The 27,422-nt window shown below is 46.1% G+C and overlaps 2 protein-coding genes across 2 annotated transcripts in view; both read right to left on the reverse strand.

Moving 5' to 3' along the window:
• Window positions 1-27,422, reverse strand: part of LOC131416895 (protoheme IX farnesyltransferase, mitochondrial) — a 279,864-nt gene that overhangs the window by 57,705 nt on the left and 194,737 nt on the right. The gene's annotated exons all lie outside the window — the stretch shown is intronic.
• LOC131416897 (heparan sulfate glucosamine 3-O-sulfotransferase 3B1) overlaps window positions 15,122-27,422 on the reverse strand; it is a 37,451-nt gene continuing 25,150 nt past the window's right edge. The window contains exon 2 of the mRNA XM_058559681.1: window positions 15,122-15,749. Coding sequence (XP_058415664.1) covers window positions 15,131-15,749 — 619 coding nt within the window. The 3' untranslated portion in view covers window positions 15,122-15,130. The remainder of the gene's footprint in view (window positions 15,750-27,422) is intronic.

The following is a 27,422-nucleotide window of genomic DNA, read 5'->3' on the forward strand; positions in this document are numbered from 1 at the left end:
TGGTAGGATTCAAGTGATTTTTATGTTCTCATTATATTTTTCTGTAGTTTCTTATTTTTTCTATAGTTTCTAAATTTCATATGATAAGCAGGCATTAATTTCTTTATCCAAAAGGGGAAAGATAATATTTTCAGAAAGGCTCTTGATTGAGTTAATGCAAAGAAGTCATTAGAAATTTAAAAAAAAATTTGGATAATTCTACTCTATACATGAATGATAACTGTAAATAAATCATATTTGTATGACAGTCCTTAATTAGGTGGAAATAGTAGTACTTAAAAAAACTTTCTTGGGTTAAGTTTTAAAGCTTTTGATTCATAAATTCTAAGCTAAGTACTCGAGCTGTCAGGCCCTCGAAATCAATCACTGTGTATGCAGGCCACTTTTTTCTTTTTTTTTAATAACATTTTGAAATGTTATTTCACCAGCATAGGGACTGGAGATGATCAAGATGATAAAGAATTGAATTTTACAAACTCTTCAGGTCAAAATTTATTTTTTCAAGCACGTATTTATATTTCTTTTCTCTAAAACAGTGCAGTCCGTTCACAGAACACCATGGAAAAAGAAAAGATGTTAATGGCCCATGAAGAGTTTGAATAGATTTCCTAATCTGTAGGAGAGCTTCAAAGTAGCAGCCCGGCCCCCTGCCATGGGAGAGGGGAGAGCAGGGAACCAGGATCTGGTGGACTGCCCCCTGAGGAGGAAGCAGCCCATGGCCCCAGGGATGCACTGTTCTTCTTGTTCACATTTGCTTTCAAAGTTGACGCAGAATATTCTACTGGAAAGACCATAAGCTTTGGAGTCAGACTGGAGTGTAAACCCTGGGTCAGCTACCTGAAAGCTGTATAGGGACTTTAGATACTTCCCGTCTCTGAGATCTGAGTCTATCTCTGATATGGTGATAAAGACTCTTACAACAGCCCTGTGAAAAATCTGCAGTTTCTTTAATACTGGCAAGAGATTTTTGTTTTTAACATCAAAACCCTGGTGGGCCAAACTGTAGACATCTAAGGACAGAATTAGTCTAGTGGGAGTCAGTATGCTGTTGGGAGTAAGAACCTGGCCCAGAGCCAGCCCTGCTGGCCTAGTGGTGCAAGTTCAGTGCCATCTCTGCTTCGGTGGCCCGGGTTTGTTTCCGAGTCACAGAAGCACACCACTCATCTGTCAGTAGCCATGCTGTGGTGGTGGCTCACATAGAAGAACTAGAAGGACTTACAACTAGGATATACAACCATAAACTGGGGCTTTGGGAAGGAAAAAAAGAAAAGGAGGAAGATTGGAAAGAAAAAAAAAAGAACCTAGCCCAGAAATCAATCACTGATTTGGCTCCTGCCTTCTGAACTGTGTGCCATTGGCCAGGCAACTTAGCTTTCCTAAGGTATGGTGTCTGCCTCTGCAGAATGGGGACAACGAGACCATCTAGCTCCTGAGAGTTCGGGAGGATTAAATGAGATGATGCATGTTTCAGCACACTGCCTAACACAGAGCAAGCACTCAACAACTAGAGCTATTATTGTTGTTGTTGAAAGTCTGCCTGAGAAGTTAATGAAGGCCTCAAAGAGGAGGGAATGTTTGAGGAACACCTCAAAGGATCAGGAAGAGTTTGTTAAGCAAACATTCATACATTCAACTCCTATTCTGAGTGCCTGCTGTGTTCCAGGTACTGCGTTGGTTCTGGGAATCCAGCATTGAACAAAACAGTCTCTGTGCTCATGCAGCTTACACTCAACTAGGGGAAGATGAACATTAAATAACATGCTTAGTGGTAGATAAATACTGTGAAGAAGAATAAATCTAGGGAAAAAAGACAAATATCCATTAACAGTGATGTGGATCAAACAAATATGGTTATTCACGAAATGGAATGCTACACAGGAGAGAATAAGAACCACGGCTAAACACACAACACAAAGGACACTCACCAGATAACACTGAGGGAAGGAAGCAAATACAAAACAATATGATTCCAGCCACAGGAAGTTGAAAAATGGGCAAAACTAATCCTTAGTGTTTAGGGGCCCATTTTCACTGGGGCAGAACTCAAGAAAGTCATGAAATGATTATCACAGTGGTTAGGATATTGGTAACCTCTAGGGGGCAGGCGAGGGGTCCCTCAGAGAGGGACATGCAGGTGCCTCTGGGTGCTGATGATGGTCTATTTCCTCATCTAAGTAGATCTAAATGGGATAGTTGTTAAACTGTCCATAGATGTTTTATGGACTTGTCTGCAAGTATATTTCACAAATTTTAAAACATAGAGAAAGAAAAAAGCAGAAGTGAACAGAGGATGACAGTGCATAGAAGAACTCTAGAAAGAAGGAACTGCTCACAAAAGGCAAGGAACTGTAAAGACATACACTGTATTCCAAGAAACAAAAGATAATTCCATGTAGCTGGAGCATCAATTATGAGCAGAGGTGAAGGTTGGTGAAGACAGGAAAGAAGAAGAGGCAGGCAGGGGCCAGAACATGACGAACTCGTGCCATCACATGGCGAGGAATGTAGATGGGTTCCTGCAGAGGTGGGCTCCACCACGTTTGATAGCAAATCAGAAATATCTCACCAGACGCTCTGCGGAAGGTGGATTGTGGCAAGGTGGGACCAGGGGCAAAGACCTGGAAGGAAGTTCTTTCTGTAATCAAGGCGAGGTGATGCGAGTCTTGGCGGACAGAGCGATGGGGAGGCTACAAGAACCGAGAGAATAAAGTAACAGATGTGATTGGAGAACAGCAAGTGGACTGCATTACACAGTGCTGAAGAGCATATTGTAGGGAAGATACGCAGCAGACACTCAGAGAAAGGAGATGACAGTGTGTGCACGTGAATCTTCAAAAGTCTATTCAAAAATGATGGGATCTGAGCCCGGCTGCAAAGGATGAAGGGACCGAGAAAAAGAGGGGAATGGTGGGGGCTCCAGGCGGTCTGGGGAGGAAGAGAAATTACACGGAGAGAGGAGGTAAGGGGTTCCTTTTGCAGGGTAAGGAGCATCAATTGAAAGGTGCCCGCCTGTGAGTGATCAGAATGCCTCTTCTTTGTCATTTAGGTCAACAGCTTTTCCTCTGTGACCTCAGATTTAACACCTCTCTTCCCACCTTCACAGGAACAGATTGAGTCAACATTTGCATCATCTCTTCACACCCGGGCAACCTTCCTGCCCACAGTACCCCTCGGGCTGTCAGTGGTGAGAGGTGAGAGCAGGGGTGGGAGAGGCTGAGGGGTGCATGTGGTGGGGGGCTGGGGAAACTCATCTGGCTGCAATCTGGGCCCACGGTGCCTGGGTCAGGAAGTCACCAGCTCACATGGGGGTTTAATCCCCAAGAGGGGCACTGTGTGGGGGACGGAGCCCAGGGAAGCACAAGCTGTCAAGCAGAGGACGAGGATTCCAGAACACCGACTGGCCTGGTCAGGGCTGGGCTCAAGCCCCCGGTTAGAGAGGAACAGGGATCAGAGCTGAGTGTAGGAGGTACCCAGGGCCTTAGGGACTGAGAGAGATTGGAGTCCAGGGCAGTCTCTAATTCCAGAGGAAATATCAAATCCTAAAGCAGGTAAACTGAGGCAGAATCCCATTCATACTGACTAGGCCAATGGGGCAAGGGCAGGAGGGACTCCCACAGCTCTGAGGCCATTGGGGTTTAAAGGTCTTACCCTGGAGCACCAAACACTGGCTTTATACAAATGGATTATTCTCAGGTCCCACCAAAAATGAACCTGAGGCTTTAGATATTCGTCCCACCCTGATCAAAATTAACTCAGGAGGGGTGAGTGAAGGAAAGCAATGTTTGTCGAATATTAGATGTGTCAGACAGTAGGATAAGTGTTTCACAGATGAAATCTCTTTTAATCCTTATAAACCTGTTAGGCAGTATCATAGACTCCAATCTGCTCTTAAGGAATCTTGGCTTCAGAGAGGTTTAGTAATTTTCCCAAGGCAACAGAGCTAGTAAGTGGTGACTCAGAGCTGCCAATCTGGAACGGAATGGACTGAGCCAGAAGGTGTAAGAAACTCAAGTCGGGGGAACTGAGGCAAGAAGGGTTTGCTATTCTGAGACTGTGTGTCAGTCCCCATCCTCACAAGACCCCCAGGTTCCTCTCCTCCTGTCTCCTCACGGAACCAATGATCAGACCCCCAACACGACGTAAGTAAATGGTCATTTGGGCAGAAGACCAATGGACATTCACATTCAGGATCATTAAAATGGCATGTCAGCCTCGAATAGAGCTCATTACTCGTGATTCATGTATGTATATATCTATATACACACACACGTGTATACGGTAGAAAAGATAGTCCACTCCATTGAAAGAGCTTGTCAGATTTTAATAGTTACTGACTAGATGCTTTAGAATCACCCCGTTATGAGAGTTAATTTAATGATGTACTGCACTAAACCGAGGCATCAATCATCAATTCAAAACCCTCATCACTTGACGCTCCATGTAATACATTATTTGATGCTGTGCAAACACCTGCATCTACAGGAACCTGAGAAGCCTTGAGGAACTAACACTTAGGGTGAGAACGTTTTGCGACTATTGAGCAAGTTATCAATGGACATATATTTTTATCCATAGATCATTAAGAGAAAGAAGCTAAATTGAGATAAAATCAGAATAAAATCTTATAAACAACAAATAATTATTATTAAAAACTCAGTAAAATGGTACAACTTTCCCTATAGTCCCCAGTTCGGCTAAGATTTTCTCTGACTTCCAACAGTTCGACTGGCCCTTCCAGGCTCCCAGACACTTAAAGAGTTCATTGAACCTGACGATGCCCACATTGTGACATTTGGGAAAGCAGGCCAACTGGAAAAACAGGGGTTAGTCAGCACGCCAGAGCCCTGCCCCAGCCGCCACCCCATCCAGGCCCTCACTGTAGCGTCTACATTACTGCAGCTACGTGCTCCTCCTTGGTTTCCCATCTGAGCTTTAGTGTTGATATCCACCCAGATGTTTAAACCATAAGCCTGTTTGTCATCCTTGACGCCTTCTCACCCACTAAATTCCTTCGATTGGCTCTCTGTTGTCCCAGTGACTTCCCTCCCTATCCAATCCATTACCCTAGTCCTGGCCACCATCATCTCTCATCTGGGTCACTGCAAAGCCCCTAATTGACCCCATCGCCTCTACTCCTGATTCTTTCAATCTACTCTCCACACAGCAGCCAGCATCATCTCTCTAAAGTGCTATTCTGATTGCATCATGAGTTTCTCCCAAATTCCACAGCCTTCCAAGTTCACATTTTTCTTTCATGGCCAAATAAGATAACTAGAATGTAACTGCAGGAAATCCACGCTCTTGTCTTTTCCTTCTGAGGCTCACGTGTCCTGGGGGTCCGTTGTGGCGTATTCCTTCTCTCTCCTGCTCAATTCCCCCAGTTCTCTCTTCATTCTTGAAGGCAGAGCTGCCGTCTCCGATATTCCATTGTAAAGTTTCACAAAGCGTGTAGCGATTAAGAAAGGCTTTGGGGTTGCATACTGGAGGGAATTAGAGCACCTCGCAAGAACAACTTAAATCAGGTATCAGACTGTTATGGGTTAAATTGTATCCCCCAAAAAGTTATGTCAAAGTTCTGACCCTCAGTACCTGTGAACATATTTCCCTATTTGGAAACAGGGTCTTCGCAGATGTAATCAAGTTAAGTTGAGGTGATTAGACTAGAACCTAATCCAACACGACTGATGTCCTCATAAGAAGAGGCAAATTTGGCCGCAGACACACACACAGAGAACCTCTAGAGAAGACAGAGACACAGAAGGCAGACGGCCATGTGAAGACAGAGGCAGAGACTGGAGTTTTGTCGCCACAAGCCAAGGAACAGAACACAGGGCTACCAGGAGCTGGCAGAGGCAGGGAAGGACCCTCCCCTGGAGGCTTAGCAGGGTGCATGGCTCTGCCAACAGTTTGATTTCAGAGGTCTAGCCTCCAGAACTGTGAGACAATGCATTGCTGTTGTTTTAAGCACCACTTCGTGGAACTTGGTTACAGCAGCCGCAGGAAGCTGACACACAGGACTAAGGCTCCTCACTCCGCCGTAGGGAATCTGCCCGTCTCTCCTTGGGACCGGGCCTCTCTCCGTGTCCCTGGAGGACACTCTCAGAACCAAGTTTCTCTCCATGTCTTTTTGCCCTACGTTTCTTTCTCCCTAAATGCTCTCTAGAGCCTATCTCAAAAAAATTAAAATGTCTTAATTTATTTTTTCACTGCCCAAGAAGTCACCTTTTAAATTTTTTTTCAGTAACTTTCAACCTCTCTTGTTTCATTCTCTCCCCCACAGACTAAGCCCAAAGCCTTCAATTTTCAAAACCCAAAGTGTTTATTGTTTCTTAACCATAAGAAAATCTCTCTAAGAAGTATTCTATCCTCATTAAAAGCTAGCTTTTAAAATATCACCTTTTTTCTCCCTGTAAAACTATGTTGTCACTCAACTGTTTAAAATTCTTATCTTTTTGCCCTTGGGATATAATTCAAATCCCTTATTCTTTCATTCAACAGACAATTAAACAACTCTTCGTCACCTGCAAGATCGCTGCTGGTGGACAAGAAGCTACAGTCTCTGCTGTCGTGGAGATGGCAGCCCAGGGCTGGAGAAGGGCAACCAGCAAGCGCAAACACACACATAAGTACAAATTGTGGCAAGTGCTGTGATGGAAGGGGAGTGGATTCTCTGAGCTTAAATAGGAGCAGAAGTTTATTTGGATCAGGGGTGATTCCAATGATCTATTATTAAGTATCAAACCACCCCAAAACTTTGTGGCTTAAAACAAAAAGCAGTCATGATTTTAAAAAAAAAAAAAGCAGTTATGATCTCTCTCGATTTTGTTGGTTGACTGGGTTTAGCTGAGCGGCTCTTCTGTTCCACGTGATGTCGGTTGTAGCCGCACTCAGCTCAGGCTCAAGTGGCCCGAACACCCAAGATGGTAATTGAGGCTGGCTGTGTGATGGGAGCTGAGCGGAGACTGTCGACCTAAATGCCCACACACGGTCTCTCAGTGTGTGCTGGGCTACTCATAGCACGGCAGCTGGGTTCCAAGAGGGAGCATCCCAAGAGTGAGCGTTCTGAGAGAGGAACCAAAGGGGCCAGGCCAGTTAAGGACTTGTCCTAGGATGGGCACAGACTGATTCTGTTGTATTCTGTTGGTTAAACCAGTCACAGGCCCAGCACCCAGTGAAGCAGGAGAGGGCTAGCCAAGGGTGCGACTACCAGCAGGTGTGGTTCACAAGGGTGACCATCTACCACAGGCAGTTAGAGAAGACCTCACTGAGGAATTCATGCAGACAGGGGGAGGGGGAGATCTGAAAAATGAGTATAAGTTAGCCAGGAGCTGAGAGAAAGGCATCCACAAAGAGAAAGAAGACGATTGTGGCTGAAACATGGGGACCAAGGAGGAGAGGGTATAAAATGAGGCTGAGTAGGGATTTCCAAGACAAATTAAGGAGTGAGGTTTTGTCTGAAACATAATGGGAGGCTATTTAAGGGCTTTCAGCTGGAGGAGTACACAGCCCAATTTGAGTTTTTAAAAGATGCCTCAAACTGTTGCGAGCAGAATAGATTGCAGGGAGCAGGCAGAAATGTGTGGGAGGCCAGGTGGAAGGCTACTGCAGGAGTGCAGCGAGACAGAACGGTAGCTTGTAGCAGGTCGTAGTGCCAGAGGAGACAGAAAGAAGTGAATGGACTTGGGAGACTTTCTGGAAGTTGTCTTGACAGTACTTAGTAATGGATTAGATGTGAGGAATGTGCAAGAAAAAGATGCCAAGAAGGACTCCAAGTTTTCTAGCTTGAGCACTCCAAAGCAGGCGAGATTAGGGGAGAAGATTTAGGAAAGAGAACCAAGTGTTTACTTTGGGGGATATTTTTATTGGAGAGGCTCATGGAGATGTCCAAATAGAGGTGTCAGGTAGGCAAATGGACAGAGGAGTCTGAGCTCAAAAATAGCTGGACTGCTGTTAATTTGCCTGCAATGCAATCTTCTGCTTATCCCTCCAGAACCTTCCACACCCCTGCCCCAACACTCTATGCTACATCTCCATCTAACAGCCTGCAGTTCCAAACAGGCTGTATTTATTCACATCTGGATCTTTGCACATGATTCTCTCCCTCTGCCTCCCTACCACCCTCTACCTCATCACCTGGCTACATCCTTCTAGACCCTTACGTTACCTGCCTCAAATCAGGCTAGGTACTCCTGTCCTGGCTGCCACAGCACCTCTTCACGGTGCTTGTCACATTGCATGTGAGTTGCGCCTTCAGCTCCCCCATGGATTGTGAATTCCTTGCAGCAGAAAGTGTGCCTTGTTTAGGGTTGTGTCCCAGCAGCGGTAGACACTCAGTAAATATTTATTGAATGAAGGAACCTCTCTCTGACTCCAGCTTCTTCTTGCTCCAATCCGTATGGACTATCATACCCAAAATAAACTTCTCGGAACACCACTCCCATCAGATGACTCCCCTTCTCAAGAAGTTCCGGAGCCTTACTGTTGTTTACTGCTTCCAACGGAGACTTGGTGTCCGCTCTTGTCTCTTCTCCTGCTGAGTATATCGAAAGAGAAAGCACACACCGTCTAGATGTTTTGAGGTCAGGATTCCATGGAGGAATTATAACAGCTTCCACACAGCAAAGGGGACACTAGGGGAGCCCTGGGACTCAAAGGGAAGATATGAAGGAGTCTCTAATACCCTTGCATAGGTGTGAAGGTGGGGGAGGGTCTTCAATGCCTGCTATTCACCTTTCTCAAGAAACTATGCTCTGAGGTCTTAAGCCACTTTTAGTTCACACAAAAATAGACTGTTGGATGGGAACAAAAACATCCCCAAGCTCTCGAATGGGGAATGCAGGCTTTGAGCCGCACATGTGTTACTGTGGCAGACTGTGCAATAACATGAGTATTTTATCATCGTTTGCACCTAGTAATATTTTAAAATGAGTGAGAATGGACAAATGAAACTAGATGCTAACGACAGGAACTGCGGGCTTAGACAAGCTGATTATACTTGAGAACGTGATGGCCAGCTGGAACCTTTAACCTTGAATGGCCCATCAGTGGACTTTAGGCAGTCAATTGTGTATTCAGTTGTGAAGGATAAGAAGAAATAATTATCGATCATATACAAAGTGTTGGAAATACATTGTTGAAGATTGAATCGAGAAGGTAAGATGGAATTGGGGATTTAAAGGATTTTAGCTCTCTTAAAAAAATCCCTTATGATATATAAGTCTATTGTTCCACTTTCAGGAACATATTATAGATGACAGCTTGGGGCTGCCTGATAAAAGAGGGCCCAGCGGAGTGAGGGAAGCCGGGCGGCCACTATTTGAAATGCTGCGAGATCGACTGTGTCGGAGTTTCTCTGAAAGGAGATCCAGAGTTATAAGGGATGACTGCTTAGTAACTGACCTTACTGGTGAGCAGTGTGGTACAGAGGAAAATGTGCTTGATTAGGAATCCAAACTCTCTAGTTTTAAAATGGTATGTGGTCTATACTCTAACACAGTGGTTCTCAAACTTGAGCATGAATCAGAATCAGCTGGAGGGTTGTTTAAACCTTGAGTCTCTGATTCAGTAGGTCTGAGGTGGGGCCTGAGAACTTGCACTCTATTGGGTTCCCTGGGGATGTTGATGTGGTCCAGGAACCACACTTTGAGAACCACGACTCTCCATCTTGGCTACATGTTAGAATCACTGGGGCAGCTTTTTATTTTTTTCTAGCTTTATTGAGATATAATTGACACATAACATCGTGTAAGTTTAAAGTGTACAATGCCTTGATTGGATACATTTATATATTGCAAAGTGATTACCATCATAGTATTAGCTACCACCTCCATCCCGTCACATAATTACCATTTCTTCTTTTGTGGTGAGAACATTTAAGATCTACTGTCTTAGCAACATTCAAGTATATGATACAGTATTATTAGCTTTAATCACCATGCTGTATATTAGATCCCCGAATTTTTTGATCTTATAACTGGAAGTTTGTACCCTTTGCCCAAAATCTCCCCATTTCCCCCACCCCCAGCCCCTGGGAACCACCACTCTACTCTTGTTTCTCTGAGTTTGTCTTTTTTAGATTCCACATAAAAGTGAGATCATATAGTATTTGTCTTTCTCAGTCTGACTTATTTCTCTTAGCATAATACCCTCAAGGTCCGTGTTTGGGGAGTTTTTTAAATAGACCATTGTTGGGGCCTCTTCCCTAGAGATTCTAATGGAATTGCTCTGAAGTGTGTTAGGGCTTCAGTATTTTTCAAGACCTCTCTAGGTCATTCGAATATTTGCCCAAGCTTGACAACTACTGCGCTAAACTGTGCCACCAGGTTAATGACTAGATTTTAGGTCCATTTTATTACTTTTCTGTAGAAAAGGCTAAAATTGATGGGATGGGGTGCAAAGTCAGGTCAGCATTCAAGGCCCACACATATTTCACCTAGTGATATATTCCTAGGTTTGAAGGAACAAGTCTCTATATGATGCTGGCTTTTGAGAACCAAGTGTTAATGAAGACTTGCTTCCCACCTAAGCAGTGTGCATCCTCCGCCTTGGTAGGGTGTTCTTTTCATTGCCTTCCCAAAATGCGAGGCTGATTTCCAACTCTGTGTACTTTCTTTGCGCGAATTCCAGTGCTTTCCAAAGTGTGAGAAAGCCCAGAATGCTATCAGAGATGAATGTGGGTTCTCATATTTTAGGCATTCATGGACTTAACACCAAATAGCATTGGGCAAGTCACTCCCTCTTCCATTCTCTTCCATCTCTCATGGCAAGACGCAAATCTTAGTTGCAGTTGAGTGCTAGTCTTCTACAGGACTGACCTCTGCCAGGAGTAGCAGGTTAGCCTAGGGCAGGCGTGGCTTGATTTATACGGAGCTAGAAATTACTAGCATTGCTTTGTTTTCGTTGTATTTATTTTTTTATGATTACCTCCTCTCATGGCAAGAGATAATGACTTTTTACCTGATTGTAATATGTTTCCTTTTGAAATTAAGTAAAATAAAAGTTTCAGTTATGCAAAATGAATTAAGTCCTAGAGATCTACTGTACACCATATTGCCTATAGTTAACAATACTACACTGAATACATAAAAAGTTTGCTAAGAGGGTGGATCTTATGTTAAGTGTTCTTATCACCAAAAAAAAAAAATAGAGAGGGGGAGGAAACTTGGAGGTGATGGATATGTTTACAGCATCGGTTGTAATGGTAGTTTCATGGGTATATACTTATCTCCAAACTCATCAAGTTGTAAACATTAAATATCTATGGGTTTTGTATGTCAATCATACCTCAATAAAGTAGTTAAAATAAAAGAAGTCAGAACTCTTGGGTTCGAGCCTTAATTTATCAATTTAGTGTCAGCTAGCTTAAAACTCAACCAGAGGTATACCAAATTAAAATCAACTGAAAATTGAAAAAATAGTTAAGTAAAATAAAAGAATGAATCAAAAGCTTAAAGCAACAGATAATAATTGGACAGATGGTGTGCTATGTCAAAAGAAAACAGAAGGTCATTTGAGATGGGCTCAAGACACAGAAATGCTGTCTTGTCCAAGCCCTTTTCTGCCTCTATCTTACGGATAAGAATCTCCAAATTACTGACATGAGACTACTCTGCAAATGGGAGAAGGGAATGCTACCATTATCCCAATCACCCATCCCCATCATGCTCTGCTTACACCGCACATGGGAGCCCCCACATACCCACCCAGCCAGAACCCGAGGCACTGAGAGGCTGCAGTGCCCAGGGGCTGCGGTGCTCTTGGGACCCGTGTAATGAACAGTACTTCCTCCAGGGGCATGCTTCCCCAGGGGGCAGGAGCCCTCTCACCCATCTTGTAGCCTTCAGAGTCATTTACAGAAATCCACCCCAAATATTTGTGGATTAGTTGGATTTTGGATTGAACCCTTTAAAATCTGAAAGATCCACCTGTGCTCAGAATGCCTGTGTGTGTGTGTGTGTGTGTGTGTGTGTGTGTGTGTGTATGCATGTGATTAGTTACTGAATAAAATATCCTTTCCTTGTCCATCTGCAACACATAATAAAACATAAAAGTACCCAATTGGTAAAATATATTTTATTTGTTCATACAAAGAAATAGTATGAATTACCAGAATTTCATTTTCCTAGAAACATCTTTCTCTGTGTAAAATTAATTTGTGTTATACATAGGACAAAATACTTGATTTAATTTTGTTTCGTACATATTGGCTATTCTAACACCCAGGTTACAGAAGATGCACTGCTAGAATTTGCACAGTATTTCAGATTACTGGGCTGAAGGAAACTCAGTCATAAATTAACGTTACAAAAGTGAAAAAAAAATCTAACCACACCTTTAAGTTTTATTGACCATCTTTCTTGATAAACTGAAAAGAAAAATGACATTGACTTCTGTGTCTGCATTTTAGATACATACTGTTTCTAGTTTATTGGAATCTTCCATTTTCCTTTCTTATGAAAATATCCTGGCAGGACCTGAAATTGTGTTTTTCCAAAAGTCTAAAATATATCTATCACTCAAAATGACTTCCAAAGAGAATACCATGAAGAAGACAATTTCTCCTCCTCCATCATCCAATTAAGTATTTATTATGCAGTCACTATACCTAAGTACCTTTCCAGGGACCACCTACCAAGTTAATGGACTACTGTACAAACACCTCAAAGAAAGCATGGGATAGATAACAATAAAAACTTTCAATTTTTTTGTTAACATTTTTGTTTTTAATGAGAAAAACAAAACTGAGAGGAATAAATACTCCAATGAATATCAGAGCTTTTCCATAAACTGGAAGAAACCCAAAACATGTGCTAGGCCAAATTGCCAAAACATGAAACAATGTTCGTCTTCTAGCAGCTAAAGAGTGAAGTTGGTGGCCTCGTAGATTGCTAGAATGGGAAGAAACTCAAGGCTTAATTTTACATGTTGCCTAACTTCTCCGGGAGGAAGCCATGTGGGCTCAGGCTCTCTAATATCTGTCACAAGATGAGCTGTAACCTTGGGGCCGACGCCGTGTCGGGATCAGGCAGGAAGTGTAAGCTATCAGACCCCTATAAGGAGATGCACAGGAAGTTGGATTTATTTGTCTTGTGTAGAAAAACTTGCTCTGGTCCATCAGTGCTAATTATCGACATCTGTTTGGATTCAAGGATTTGACCCAGCAGAGAATCTTGACTCACTTCAGTGTTCGTGACTAAATGACTCTCCTTCTATCTGAAAATTTCTGGTTTCAGTTTTAAGGCAGGGAATAAACAACTTAATCCAAATTGCCCAGCTTGGAAAGAGGGCAGGGACCTGAAGGGGAAAGAAAAGCTCATGCATATTTTCCCACTGCTTAGTTGCAACCCTTGTCTAAACTTTCCTGCAATTCTACAGCATGAGCCATGTCAGACCATGAGAGTGGCCAAAAAGCAGAAGGGGCTACTTAGCTAGAGGACTACTGACTTTTATTTTAAGCAATGTTACGCTGTAACTGAAAATCGGTGCTCTCAGTCTTATTTCACAAGCGCCTTCTGATTGGAAAAATGCACGACCAATTCGCACCCTTATGCAGATGTCTTTGACACCCAAACAGCAAGAGAGGAGACCACGCTCTGATTATGGCATTCCCCTAAGTGCAGCTTCTACGCTACTCGGACTCGGCAGTAACAAAGCTATGATGTGTATCTCCCCACATATTCCTTGATGAAAGTATAACTCAAATGACAATACTTTTATGGTCGAAGCATCCTGGTTTAGAAAACTGAGGATAAAGTGAATATGTCATTATGTGATATTGCTCTGTGGTTACCCAACTGCCACTAGCTGGTCATTATAAACGATCCCCAACTGCCCTCTCAACAGAGAGGTATGGGGAGAGCATTCTGCATCGGCAGCCACAATGTTGGCAACCCTTCTGCCAAGACCTGGCTAAAACAAGGGACAGCTGCACAAGGGGCAGGCTCAAGTGCCTACAGGCCATGTGGGGCCAGCTCTCCCTGTCTGTCCTTACAAGGGCCACTCCTGGTTCTTGCCATTTGGCTGTTGGTTACAACAAACCATGCTGTCAATCTGAGATGAGCTAGGAATTTCAAGGAGAGAAGTTCCAGACATCAAGCAGGGGGCCAGGATTCCCAGGACACTTGTCCTTTTAGGGGTCTTTATGTTTTCTCCCCATTGAGGCTGTCAGCCTGCTGGGATGTGCCCCACACAGGCTGGCTCTGCATCTAGCAGCATCTCGGTAGACACGGATGGTGAGGGATGCACCTGACTCCTTTGGGTCTCGATACCTGGCACCCTTGGTTTGTGCGGGTGGCTCTGCTAGCCTAGGGGATTCTTTGGTGTGTCAAAGCAGAACTGTCTGCCTGGAGAACAGTGCATGGTGCACTCTCATGCAAAGGAGAAGAGATCATCTTTATTTCTAAAGCAGCACCCAAGCGTCTCACACATGTGACCTGGGAAAGAGGGGGCTAACATATGCATACACTTCAGGCTGGTTAATGAACCAGGGACTGGGGCAGAAGAGGATGCAGGGCCATCCTTCAAAATCAAAAGCTGAAGTAAATGGACCCTGGCATGCAGACTCTAACGGATGTGGATGTCCTGCAAAGGTGGGGATTCTCCCAAGTGCTGAGCAGACTTGAGGGAAACCTAGCGCTGTGGCATCTGCATCCTTGGAAATGTCACCGCAGGAACAAGCAAGCTGCTACGGGAGGTCTGCCCTCCAGAGTGCAGCACTGCAGAGGCAGCTCAGAGCCCCTACGAGGCACACGGGCAGGAAGAGGAAAGGAAGCTGGAACAGGAGACCCAAGACACAAGGAGACGGCAGGTGAATCCAGACGGCGATGGAAGGCTGCATACCCGTAACAACAAAAATCTCAAGTTGTGCTTTTCTTCTTTTTAAATATAATGGGTAGAAAAAAAAAATGGAAGCACCATCAATTGTGAGGAAAAGAACAAAATATTAAACACTTTGGAATGTTAACGGATTATGAAGCTAACTCTCTATAAAGAGTGTGGCTAGGCAGTTTAGTGAATCAATTGCTTACGAATTAAAAATAAATTATTATAAAATAGATTTCTGTACATTTTACATACATATAATCTCTCTCAATATATAAGCCAAGTGGTAAGTTACACAGACCGCGTCCCTTCAATCCCAGCCAAAGTCGTGCCCAGTCATCTGGTAGAACTTCAAGTTGAAGGGCCGGTAGAAGTCGCGCAGCCGCTGCACCACCTCGCGGTCGATCTCGGGGTGGGTCCGGCCCTTGGTCTTGCCCAGGCAGTGGGGTCTGCTGCTGCCCTCGGCCTTCTTCAGGCAGGGGAAGCCCTTGGTCTTGTTGAAGTAGAAGTGCTTGTCCGTGATGATCCTCTTGAGGCCCAGGAAGTCCTGCACGCGGCCCAGCTCGCCGGCCGGGTCGCTGATGAGCCGCTCGCCGCTCACGAAGAGCATCTGGCCGAGCGGGAAGTGGCGCAGCCAGCGCTCCAGGTGCTTGGCGTAGATGCCGATCTGGATGGCGCTCCACGACGTGTCCACGAGGCCCGCGGTTCTGTTTCTGAACGTCAGGCTCTCGAAGGTGGGGATGTCGGGCCGCTTGGAGAGCGTCTGCGTGTAGTCCGAGATGGCTCTGGTCACCGGGTCCCGCACCACCACGATGAGCTTGGTGTCCCTGGACATGGCCGAGATGCGCGCGGGCGCTTCCCGGGTCACGAAGTAGCTGGGCGTCTTCTCCATGGTGATCTGCCCGTCCAGGGTTCTCGGCATCAGGTCCCTGAGCAAAGCAAACAAACTCGGGTCAGAAGGTGACACCTCTTTGGCCACACATCTCAATGTCCACACTTGTAATCCCCACTCCCTCTTACTACTGGGAACAGTTACAGAAATATGAAAAAAATGCAAGCAGAATTTCAGGGCTGAAAGGTACATTAATGTCCCATTTGAATTTTGGAGGCCAGATCCTATCTACGTGAAACATAAAGGCACCTTCTTCCAAGAGTAAGATACGCATTTCCCTAAGATCCTCTTGTGGGTGTCACCTCTCCCCTAGTTTTCAGGGTATCCAGCTTTTAGACTGCCCCAAACATCTGGTGTCAGAACACAAAGGCCTTTGGCTTCTGGATATGAGTCCTTCCTAAATAATAGGGCGTGCGGCTCCTGGACATTTTGCTGCCCAGGAGTCCTCGCTAGACTGCAGTCAACAAGCCCGGGCGAGTGCGCTGTGGGCACACGTCCCCCTGGGCCAGCCAGGATGTACAGGCTTCATCACAGTAACCACTGACAAAATGCCATACTGCGAAAAGCATGTCTGAAGGCCACAAAGCACGCAGCAGCCAAAAATCAGACCAACAACTTGCATGTTAACTATCACAGCATTAATTTTAACAAAAGTATGTAGACAAAACTGCTACAACCTACAGGAGACACAGGCCATGATATTCAGATCAAAAAGCACTTCTGTGGTGGTGATTAGCACGAAAAGTAAGACGAATCAGTGATGTAAGCCTGTGCCTTATTTGCTCTCTGAGCCTCAGCATCCTAATATGTGAAATGGGAACAATTTTCACCAACTTCATTCAGTTGTTATGAGTTTGTAAAATCAATGGAATTTAGCTTAACAGTCAAGGAATGTGGCCTTGGAAGTCAGACAGCCTGGGTTCAAATCCCAGCTCTGCCACTTCTAAGCTGTTTCACCTTAAACAACTTACTTAACTTTTCTGGGCTTCTTTTCCTCGTCTGTAAAAACAAAGATGATAATACCTACCTCATGGGAGTTTAATGAGGATTACGACAACTAATGATCACAAAATGCTTTGAACAGCCTGATGTATGGCATATACTTGATATATACTAGCTAATATTACTACTGTCGTTATTATTCTCATTATTATAGTGTTCTATACACAGTTTACAGCACAGTACCAGAGTTGAGCATGTGTGTGGACACACTCGTGTGTATACATCAAAAGAAGATGTGTTTAGTAATTGGACACTAAGTCCTGGTCACAGATGTACAATTTTCCATTAGCTGTGGGATAGAGATCTATGACTGATTCCCACCTGGGCCCAGGAAATTGAAAAAAAGACAATCTCCACATCATTTTTGACCACATATTTACCTCTCAGGAGGACATGCTAAACCTCCAGCTTCAAGCCATCCCTGATCTACTGAGCCCACTCCATACAGAGAAGATGATACAGACTGTCTATCACACGAGCCAGAAAGGGCCACCCCCTGGCGACAGCTCCTTCCTCACAGGAGTTAGAGGAAGAGGCCTTTCCCCAGGAAGACTGCGCCCAGCAGTGCAGCCACCCCTGGTTACGCTAGTGCTGGATTGACCCACTTTGCCCATTAACCACTTAGAGTAATGCAGCAGTGCCATCAGGCTAATGTGACCAAGGATTAAAGAGAGTCTGGCCCCCAACTTATTTTGCATTTCACTCATAAGCAGGTTGAGTCTGATAAAGTCCACGTATTTTTTTTCCTGTGTTAACTGGACTCTCTACAATGGACAGTCTTCAAGAGTTTAATATTCAGAATCAAAGTGCTACCACCATGACTGAAGAAGATCCAACCCCCAAAGTTCTTCAGGGCCACGGCAGAGGGGTGGGCTTGGAGTCTGTCCTCAGAGGATCCGTCTGACCTAGCATGGGCTTTGAAGTCAGGCCACTGGTCTGACTCTCAGTATCCTCACTGACTGAGGTGTGTGACGCTGGATAGGTCACAGGTCACTTAACCTGTGATGCCCCAGTTTTCCCATCTGAACCATGAGGAAAATGACAACGTCCACCACCCAGGGTTTTTGAGAGGACTGTGAGGCTAACCTTGGTACCGAGCCTGGGAGCTAACTGGTACTAGGAAAATGCTGTCAGTTATCTTCTGTCCACAGGGTTCTGGCAAGGACGTAAGGAAGCAGGGTTTGTGCACAGGACACTGGTCACTCACTCGGTTTGACCCCACAGAAGGGCAATGAGGAAGGCTCGGCTCCTGCGAGAGGCAAAGGAGCAGGAATACCGGACTCTGCTCTCAGCCTGCCTGGGGTCCAGACCAATCTCTGACCCTCTGCTGTCTGCATTTCCTCAACATCCTTAAAGAAGGGCCTGGCGGTAACCGAACAACATGGCTCAATGGGCAAGTGTGAATAAGAAACCACAGACAGTATAGGACGGTACGAAGGAAATGCGGGAGCCTCACTCTCCTCCAGTCCAAAGGCAAAGGCTCCTCAGCCATAAATAAAGATTCTCTGAGCTGCGGGCAGATTTCCTGTGCTTGACCGCCCGCTGGCCACCCAAGCCATTCTGGGGTACCAGCACCACCTGACCCCTCTCCCCAGCATGGTCTGGAGTTGGCATGCATATGTCAGAAGGCACTCAAAGGGCCTTGGTGTTTTCTTTGATTATCAAAATAAGAGCCAGGGGAACTACTGCTGTGACAGAGACTTCTCAGGCCTTGTCCACTGGGGCTCTGGGGCCACGCTCCCCTCGGAGTGCCTGGTCGCAGATAATGAGTGGCTGATGGGAGAGATGCACAACTGGGTTCTCCATCATTTCTGCAAAGGTCTCCTGAGAGACTGGCTTCCAGAGGCACTTTCGTGGTGGGCACTGCGCTCCATCTCCCCAGGACACCTCTGTTGGTCCAACCAGTGGGGAACACAGCTTGACCTGAGAATTATGTGAAGAGCTCCTGGCACAGAATCTTCTGGGCAGTTACAGGCAAGTCGCCTTTCTCCCCTTCAGCTGCCCTTCTCCCACCTCCCCCACCCCCACCGCCACCACCTGGCCCTGGAGCAGAGCCCTTTTCATTCTCTTCCAGGTCTCACCTTCCTCTCCCCTCTCCCTTCACGGGCCACACTCTTCCGTCCTCACACTCGAAATCTCTCTGAGCACAACCGTGGGTCAGAGAAGAAAGGATGGGGATATGGCTGAGGGCAAGAACCCCTCACATGGGCCCTACATGCCCATCTCAGCAACCCCTGCAGCCGAGCCAGCCGAAGGCTGGCCTCCCAAGCCAGCAGGGAGGTTGCAGGTTAGGAGCTGCTCATTATGAAAGCCAGTTTCTCAAACTGATAGTCACAGCTAATAATTATATAGTGCTCTGGAGCATGCAGAGGAACTTTCACACACATTATCTGATTCCATTCCTCATAACAAGACTTTGAGGTCGGTCTTGCGATCTCCAATTTACTAACAATTAAACTGAGGCTGAAGGAGAGAGGGTGACTCACTTGGAGGCGGGTCCCGCGCCCGCAGGCTGAGAGCAGGGACTCAGAGTCAGCCCCTCTGATGCCTCTCCTTCCATTCGTCTCCACCGTCTCCCCTTCCACAGCCTTTGTTTCTTCTTAATGTGACGAAGACCACATACAGCCACACACCTGTCCTCTCTGTAAACAGATACCTGGATTTTTTTCTCTCGTTCGTAGATTAGGATCTGAATAATGGGTATTTCAGTGCTACAATCAGATGACTGTGATCATAATTGTTCAAACATGAGTCAGATTTCGAAACAATAGACCTGTTAGGTTCACATACTCCTGCTGTTAACTGCATTCTATGGGGCCTGGAATATCAGACATCACTGGAAGCGCTCCTCCCCTCCAGAAGTCCCCCCGGCCCCCTGCTCCCCTCTCCACCACGTGGGCAGGAAGGGACATCTCTTTGGCACCTGACACATATCACCAATGGGTGCCTGTGAAGCCAGCGGGGCTGGACGGTATCTCTAGAGCAAGTCTGGGGAAGACACAGGCTCACACTCATGAAAAGTGTCCCTTAGGACAAGCCTGGGAGATACTAACCAGCAATATAAGGTGACACCCATGATAGAAAGCAGAAAAGATCCTGCTTCTTCAATGAGGCCTAAGGGGTAAGGCAGGCTTGTCACCCCAGTTAGGCCTGGGCATGACAAGCCCAGTGAACTTCCGGGAACACCAGCGACCTCAAAGAGCTGGGCCACCGGGCAGGGACCTGGGAACCAAGTGAGTTTGGAGGTGGTGCTTCAGGCTTGTTTGAGGATATTCACAAGAAAGTGACAGGCCACCTCTGTGGCAGCTCGTTGCACCCCTGGTTGCACATTAGAATCAACTAGGGTGCTTTGAACTAAATGCCTGGGTCCCACCCCAGACCAACTGAATCAGGCCGGTGTGGGTGGGGCCCCAACACGGGAATCTTTTAGATGATTCCAGTGTGCAGCCAGGATCCGAAATCATGATTCTGGGCTATCTGTGGGCCTGGAGCCTGTCACGCACTCAGCCATTTATCCGCTGATATTCACTGCACCACTCTGTCGGTACAGAGGGCCACCATGGTGGGAAAAAGTTGAGAAAACAATATCGTAAACAGAACTAAAAGTTATTCAGCTAATCCAAGACTTATTGAGTCAAAGGCCTAGAGTAAAGTCCAGAGAACTCAGGGCCATACTCTCTCAGCTGAGGGCAGACCAAGTCTCTGAGTGAGTGAGGAGTACGCCCTGAAGGGCTGCAAACTGCAGATGAAATAGGACAGTCAGAACAAAGAAAATACAGTCAGGGTTAGTGCAAATAGAAGAAAAGGATGTCTGCCGCCCTTAAACACATGCATGTGTGCGTGCACACACACAGGGATCCACACACACACACAGTTACTTATCCAATACAAATCGGGCTCCAGCAAACAAAATGAGACAAACTGAAGGAACCAGAAGACCAGGTCATCTCTCGTCGTGTGATAATGAAAGAACAGATGCATCTAAGTCTTTCATCATCAGACGTTAGATAATATCAACATAAACAGAGGAAAGGAAAACAAACAGGTGAAGAACAGCACTAGAACAGATTATCTGATTTATGCTTTTGCCAACGTTCTCAACTTAAAATGAAACTACATTCTCTTTTTGTAAAAAAATCCCATGAAACTAAGATGAATCGATGTCAAAAGTGACCACTGGGCCCTCTCCTCTTTTCTGATCTTGAGGCAGGTGGACGAGGAGAAGGGCCAGGGTCAGACGTGAGGATGCAGAATCGCGCCCTGGGCTCCCAGTGCTCACCTCCCCCTGCGCCTCCACCAGACTGGAGGTCAGCTGAGGAGTGAGGCAACTCCCTGCAGAGTCAGCTTCCTGCCAGGGACCAACATCCCGGGGCTCTGGAGAAGCCCAGAGTGTACAACTGAACATCCCACGTCTCCACAGGCTCCTAGGTGTTCCTGCTAGGAGCAGACTATGAAAAAGAAACCTTAGGGCCGGCCCCGTGGCTTAGCGGTTAAGTGCGCGTGCTCTGCTGCTGGCGGCCCGGGTTGGGATCCCGGGCGCGCACCAACGTATCGCTTCTCCGGCCATGCTGAGGCCTCGTCCCACATACAGCAACTAGGAGGATGTGCAACTCCGACATACAACTATCTACTGGGGCTTTGGGGGAAAAAATAAATAAATAAAATTATTAAAAAAAAAAGAAAGAAAGAAAAAGAAACCTCAGGCCTAAATGCATAAGAAATTTGAATGAACCAGAAAAGTTTTAAAAAGCCCTCTAATTCTGATGTTCTCCAATAACAAATGTCGAATTTTCTTTTTCTGCTTCTTTCTTTCCTTGGGTGACACGCCTGTTCCATGGTCCAGCAATTGAACTTATTGTTTGCACTGGCAAATTGCACAACAATAAAAAGGAGAATTATTGAAATGGGTGTAACCTAACTCTGTATACCCGAACAGATGCTGAGTCACTGACGCAAAACAGATGATGGAAGTCAATGGACTTCAGAGAGGAGAGGAAGCTGCAGGCCACATTGGGTGGGGCAGGCCCAGCCGCTACTCGACCGAGGAGAACTGGGGAGAGCCAGGGGAACATTCGGCCGGCCCCATCTCTTCTCCCACTGGGAGGATGACTTCCTTGCTTGGTTACAGAAATACCCCAAAATTTTCTGAACTCCAACAAAGATGTTTTTCTTCTTTTTTAAATTTAATTTTTTTTGTGTGAGGAAGATCAGCCCTGAGCTGACATCTGCCAATCCTCCTCTTTTTTCGCTGAGGAAGACTGGCCCTGGGTTAACATCCATGCCCATCTTCCTCCACTTTATATGGGACGCCGCCACAGCATGGCCTGACAAGTGGTGCGTCGGTGCGCACCCGGGATCTGAACTAGTGAACCCCGGTCCACTGCAGCGGAGTGCGCGCACTTAACCGCTTCCGCCACCGGGCCGGCCCCTAATTTAATTTTTAACCTACAGATAGCAAAAAAATCACTTTTTGGTGTCCAGTTCTATGAATTTTGACAGATGCATAGAATTGTGTAATGACCACCACCACAATCAAGATATAGAAGAATTCTATCACCCCAAAATCTTTCCTTTGTGCTGCCCCTTTCCAGGGAAGATCTCCTTTTTCCCTTTTTCTCCCCAAAGCCCCAGTAGATAGTTGTATGTCAGCTGTACATCCTTCTGGTTGCTGTATGTGGGATGCCGCCTCAGCACAGCTTGATGAGTGGTGCGTAGGTCCGCGCCCAGGATCCAAACCAGCGAACCCCGGGCTGCAGAAGCACAGCGCAAGAACTTAACGCTACGCCACCGGGCTGGCCCCTCCAGTGAAGATCTTAGAGCAAGCTATTCCCACAGGATAAGTCCCCATGCAGATGGCCAGAGGCTGCCAACTCCTTGTTTTGATACTGTTTTGAGGAAAATATTGATTGAAATGAGAAAATGGCCAATAGACTTAGAAAATTTGACATAGATGTATTTACTGTTGCTTTAAAAAATAAAAAAAGGACAAGTTGTTTTCATGAAGGTCTCTGCTAGTCTTCCACTGCTAGCTCTGCTCCTAATTGGCACGTCCTCCTGGCCACGTGCCTGACTTCTGCAGCCTCAGCTTACTTACCGGTCTGTAAGTGAGCAGAGCAGAGGAGGCTGCATGGTCTGTGCGTTCTGATAAACTGCTCTGAGGAGAATCCCAAGGGCGCAGGCCAGGAAACTAATGCTGCGTCATCGTTAGCTTTTCCACAAAGCCCGAGTCCAGCCTTTGAGAATCCACAACCAAAAGTGCAACAAGGAGAAATCTTTACAAACAGAAGAGTCAACATTTCCAAGAAGGTTATGTCCCCCTCCCCCCAAAAGAAACCCCTCATTCGTAGCATCTGCACCACCCCAAATCTGCCTAGGAAATAAGGATGCCCCTTAAAAAGGGTAAAACAAACAAAGTGCCATTTTTTGAGTACTTGATATACCCACAAATACCAGCAGCTAAACCCCAAAACACTGGGATCCCCACAGATTAGGGGAGAGGGAGGGATGAACAGATGGAGCATAGAGGGTGTTTAGGGCAGTGAAAATACTCTGTGTGATATTAAAATGCTGGATCTATGTCATTATACATTTGTCCAAACCCACAGAATGTACACCACCAAGAGTGAACCCTGATGTAAACTGTGGGTGATGATGATGTGTCAATGCAGGTTCATCGATTCTAACAAATGGACCACTCTGATGGGAGACGTTGATGGTAGGGGAGGCTGTGCTTGTGGAGGGGAGAGATCTACTGGGAATCTCTGTACCTTCCCCTCATTTTTGCTGTGAACCTAAAACTCTCTAAAAAATAAAATCTATTTAAAAACAACAACATTGAGATGCCGTCTCTCCTTGGTTTCTTTTCTGTGAACTAGGGTTTTTTCCTTCGGGGAAGAACGGGGCTCACACCTCACACTCTGAGCCTAGGCCAGCACCACAGGTGCGCCTTTCTCATCACCGTCATTTCTTAACACATCTTCCTCTGTGATGCTGGGCTGCGGGCTCTTCCTGGGCTGCAGGGAGCACAGCAGCTTTGCCTCATCCACACTGGCTCCTTCACCCCCAACCACTCAGGATAAAAGAAAACCCTTTCCTCCTAGGTCAAACTGAGATTTGTAAAAGGTAGCACGTCTTCGCCTAAGACGTGCAAGACAAGGGACCAAATATCAAACTTCTGGCCTTGAAAATAAATGCAGAATAAAAATGTCTTATGTTACAAAAGGATGCCCTTGGGTTACCAGGAACTCTGTACCCTCATCTGGCTAGAATTGGGGCTGCCCAGGCCCCTCACGCAGCCTCTCTCCCTTGGCACAGAAGCCCTAGGGCCCACCCCATCCACTCCCCAGGGAAGGAAGTGAGGGACCCAGAGCCACTGCGATAGAAGCCAGGGGCTTCCCTTTAGGCTCAGCATCAGCTGAGCACCACCATCTCCCCATCACAGCAAGATCGAGGAAACCCACTCAGTTGGCCAACTTGAAAGGGCAGAAAGGGCAGCTGGGGGCATGGAGGGGAGGTGATGCTTCCAAGAAGCGAATGTTAAAGCTTCCAGAAAAGTCCTGCAGGTGAAAGACTTGGCAGGTTGGGGAGGGGTGTCTCCCAAGGTTTCAGTGGGCACTTGGTACTCCAGGACAAAGAGCTAACGCATTTTCAAAAGAAAAACCAGGGGGAATAGACAGAGTGGGTCCCATGGTCATTACAGTCCTAATCACAGGAGTTTCTGCAGTAACAATGGTGAGCCAAGCCTTCCTTCTCTGAAGGCTGGCCTACTAATTCTAAATATCCACCTGAAAAAACTGGTGTCTTTCTACCTCATGACCTTATAAATCACAGAGGACTTCAGGGGTCAAAAAGACAAAAGCTACAGCCTTTCTCTCCCCTTCCTCTTCCTACAGAAAGCTGAGACACCAGGGATGAGAAAGGAACTCTCCCTGGAAAACTTGACTGTGGATGATGGCAGAGGAGCTCCTGAGAGTTGTAACTTGAACTGGAAGTTGTAACTCTGGGAAGTTTCTTCTTTAAAGCAGCTTTCTTCCCAGGGGAAGCAGGAGGAGGGGTGGGAGGAAGATGTGTATCAGCTCAGCCCCTCCTTATCTGGAACCTTCTTCCTTTCATAGGAAGCCTCAAAGCCCACCAGTTCTGAGCTCCCCTTCAAAGGGCCACATCTCCATAAATAATTATCTCCATTTGGGGGAGACGTTTGCATATCAAAGAACTCCTTTGGGAGGGTTTAAAATAATTTAAAATGAAATTGTAAATAGTCTGCTGTTCTCAGTGTCTGTGGTCATGAAGCTGGGGGGGGGTGGTACCGGAAGTGATGTCATTATTCATTATAAAGTTTACTGGGCCTTTTTTTCTTTCCCTTTTTTTTTTAAGGTAATGGGTAGGAAAGAAGAAATATAACAAAGGATGGACTACCCCAGGCCGCCTCCTCTTCCAAGCCTCTCTCCTTTCTCCACTCCCAGCCCCCAACCCCCACCGCAAGGATTTGGCCTCCATTGTCCTAGAATTTCAATACTGCTCAGAAAATGAAAAGCCTTTGAATGCCATAAGGGGGTGGGGTGCAAAAGAGCATCTCTCTCCTCTGGGTCAACTCAAGATTCCTTTCATTTTGGCAGAATCCTCTGTTATAGACCCTGCTTCACAAAGGCCTGAGTTCCTGTTCCTGGAAGGGGCTGGGGAGGGGGGGGGTGGAGGGAGGGTTTCAATTAAAAGCTAATAGCCTTTTGTGTATGAGCTCTCTGGGGCATTGCTCCTGTTTATTGGACCTCACTGTGTGCCAGGACAAATCATGTGAAATCAGAGTAATCTGTGGCCCATTTCCTGAAAAAAAAATTTTTTTTTGATCATTAGAAAGAAAGAAAAAAAAAGTTTTCTGGGAATAGACTTTTTAGAAAGTAAAACTAGCCCTGCCATTGGGCAGAGGGGGCAGAGCGGAGGGCCTAGAAAGAAGAAGCATAGGGCACCAGAATCCAGATGCAGAAAGGCCACAGTTGAAGCAGTTCTGCTCCTGTTTTGACAGATTCTTCTCTGAACAGACCTGGCCAGCATCTCTGATCTGTGCTGGCTTCCCCGTGTGGACCACGCTCCTTCTCCCTGGGGTGGTGGGAGCCCCAGCTCTGGGTGGGTTACCTCCCTGGCAACAAGGGGCCACCCTCTGGGCAGTTGCACTCTTGTATGTGTCACATGCTCCTGTGAATCCTCTCCCAGCTCCTGCTTCATCCCAAGAAAAGCTGCCTTGCTTCGTGCCCTTGGTAACATGGTGCAAATGTCTGTCAACAGTCCCTCACCCAAGAGCTTCTGAGCCACTCAGCACTGCCAGTCAACACAGAGTGGATGAAAATCGCTATTCCCCCACCCCAGAGAAGTGGGGAGAGAACAAACAGAGCAAGGGGGGACTCCCTGGTATGGTGAAAGCACAGTGGGCCCAGGGCACATTAAGCCCTGGGTTCTGGTTCCTCCTCTGCCACTGACAGGAGCCTAAGACCTTGGACGAGGCACTCAAAGCTTTGGGCTCAGTTTCCCTGCACATAAAAATGAATGGATTGGTTTAAAAGGGTGTTCTTAGGCTCTAAAATTCTGTAAGATGATCCTTACAATCTCCATCTCTCTCACTCCTTCCCCATTCTACCTCTTCCTCCAGCCAGCAGTAGATTGGCACAAGTTGGTAAAATAGAACCTATATAAATATTTGATGATTGAATATGTACAAAATGCACCTCGGGTGCCTTGGTACAAACCAACCCTAAGAGTGCAATTCAGATGGAGGTCAATGCCAAGTGCACCCTAAAACTAGGCACCCACTTGTTAGGCAGCCTGGCGCTTGAAAGAAAGAAAAATGGGGTTTCAACATCAGGCTATGTGGCTTCAGGCAAGCTGCCTAACATCTCTGAGCTGTCTTTCCTCATCTGAAAAATGGAAATATTTGTCCTGCCTGTTTGACAAAAACAATTTTTTGAGACTCAAATGTAGTTTGTAGGTGAATAAGCTCTTGACGCAGCAAAAGCATATCTAAGGATACGTTGGAATGAACCCTACTCATATCCCCTCTTTAGTATCTCCTCTGGCATATGGCTCTAGATAGTAGGGATATTTCTAGGGAAATACTGCTAAGAAAAAGAAACACCAAATTGGTTCTTAAATTCAAAGGCTCATGTAAAAACAAGTGTTTGAAAGAGTCTCATTTTCCTATAATTCTTCATCTGTGCTATGAAGTATCCCACGTTCAAACCTTCCTTCTTAGTCCCCTGGTAGGACGTTGGAGACAAAGGAAAAGTGAACTCTCCTTCTTGGGTTGACATCACTGAACGAAGGTGATGCCCCAAGCCAAAGAGGAATGGGAAACGAGGCAGTCTTTAATACAAACACAACCGACTTTGGAGGATTCTTTCTTTCTTTAACGTGGCAGAGAATGAGGTTTACAAGGAGCAAAACAGCCACAGCTTAGGGGCAGGGGTCCCTCTGAGGCTGATGAAAAGAAACAAGCCAAATGCTGAAACCAGATCCACATAGTGAAGACTTGATATAATCAGTTACCTTCCTGCCTCCTGACTGTGGGGCCAGTAGGAGTTTGGGATGAGAGAAATCCCCACCAACTCTTGACTTAAGTCCAAGATAATGGCTCCATCCTGCTCTCCACTTCCCTTCTCCTTGACAAACAGAACCCCATTTTATGGTTATCAGCTGAAAACAGTATAAAGTAAATTAGGTC

Source organism: Diceros bicornis, chromosome 18, assembly GCF_020826845.1.
Source record: "Diceros bicornis minor isolate mBicDic1 chromosome 18, mDicBic1.mat.cur, whole genome shotgun sequence".
In the NCBI taxonomy this organism is placed as follows: domain Eukaryota; kingdom Metazoa; phylum Chordata; class Mammalia; order Perissodactyla; family Rhinocerotidae; genus Diceros; species Diceros bicornis.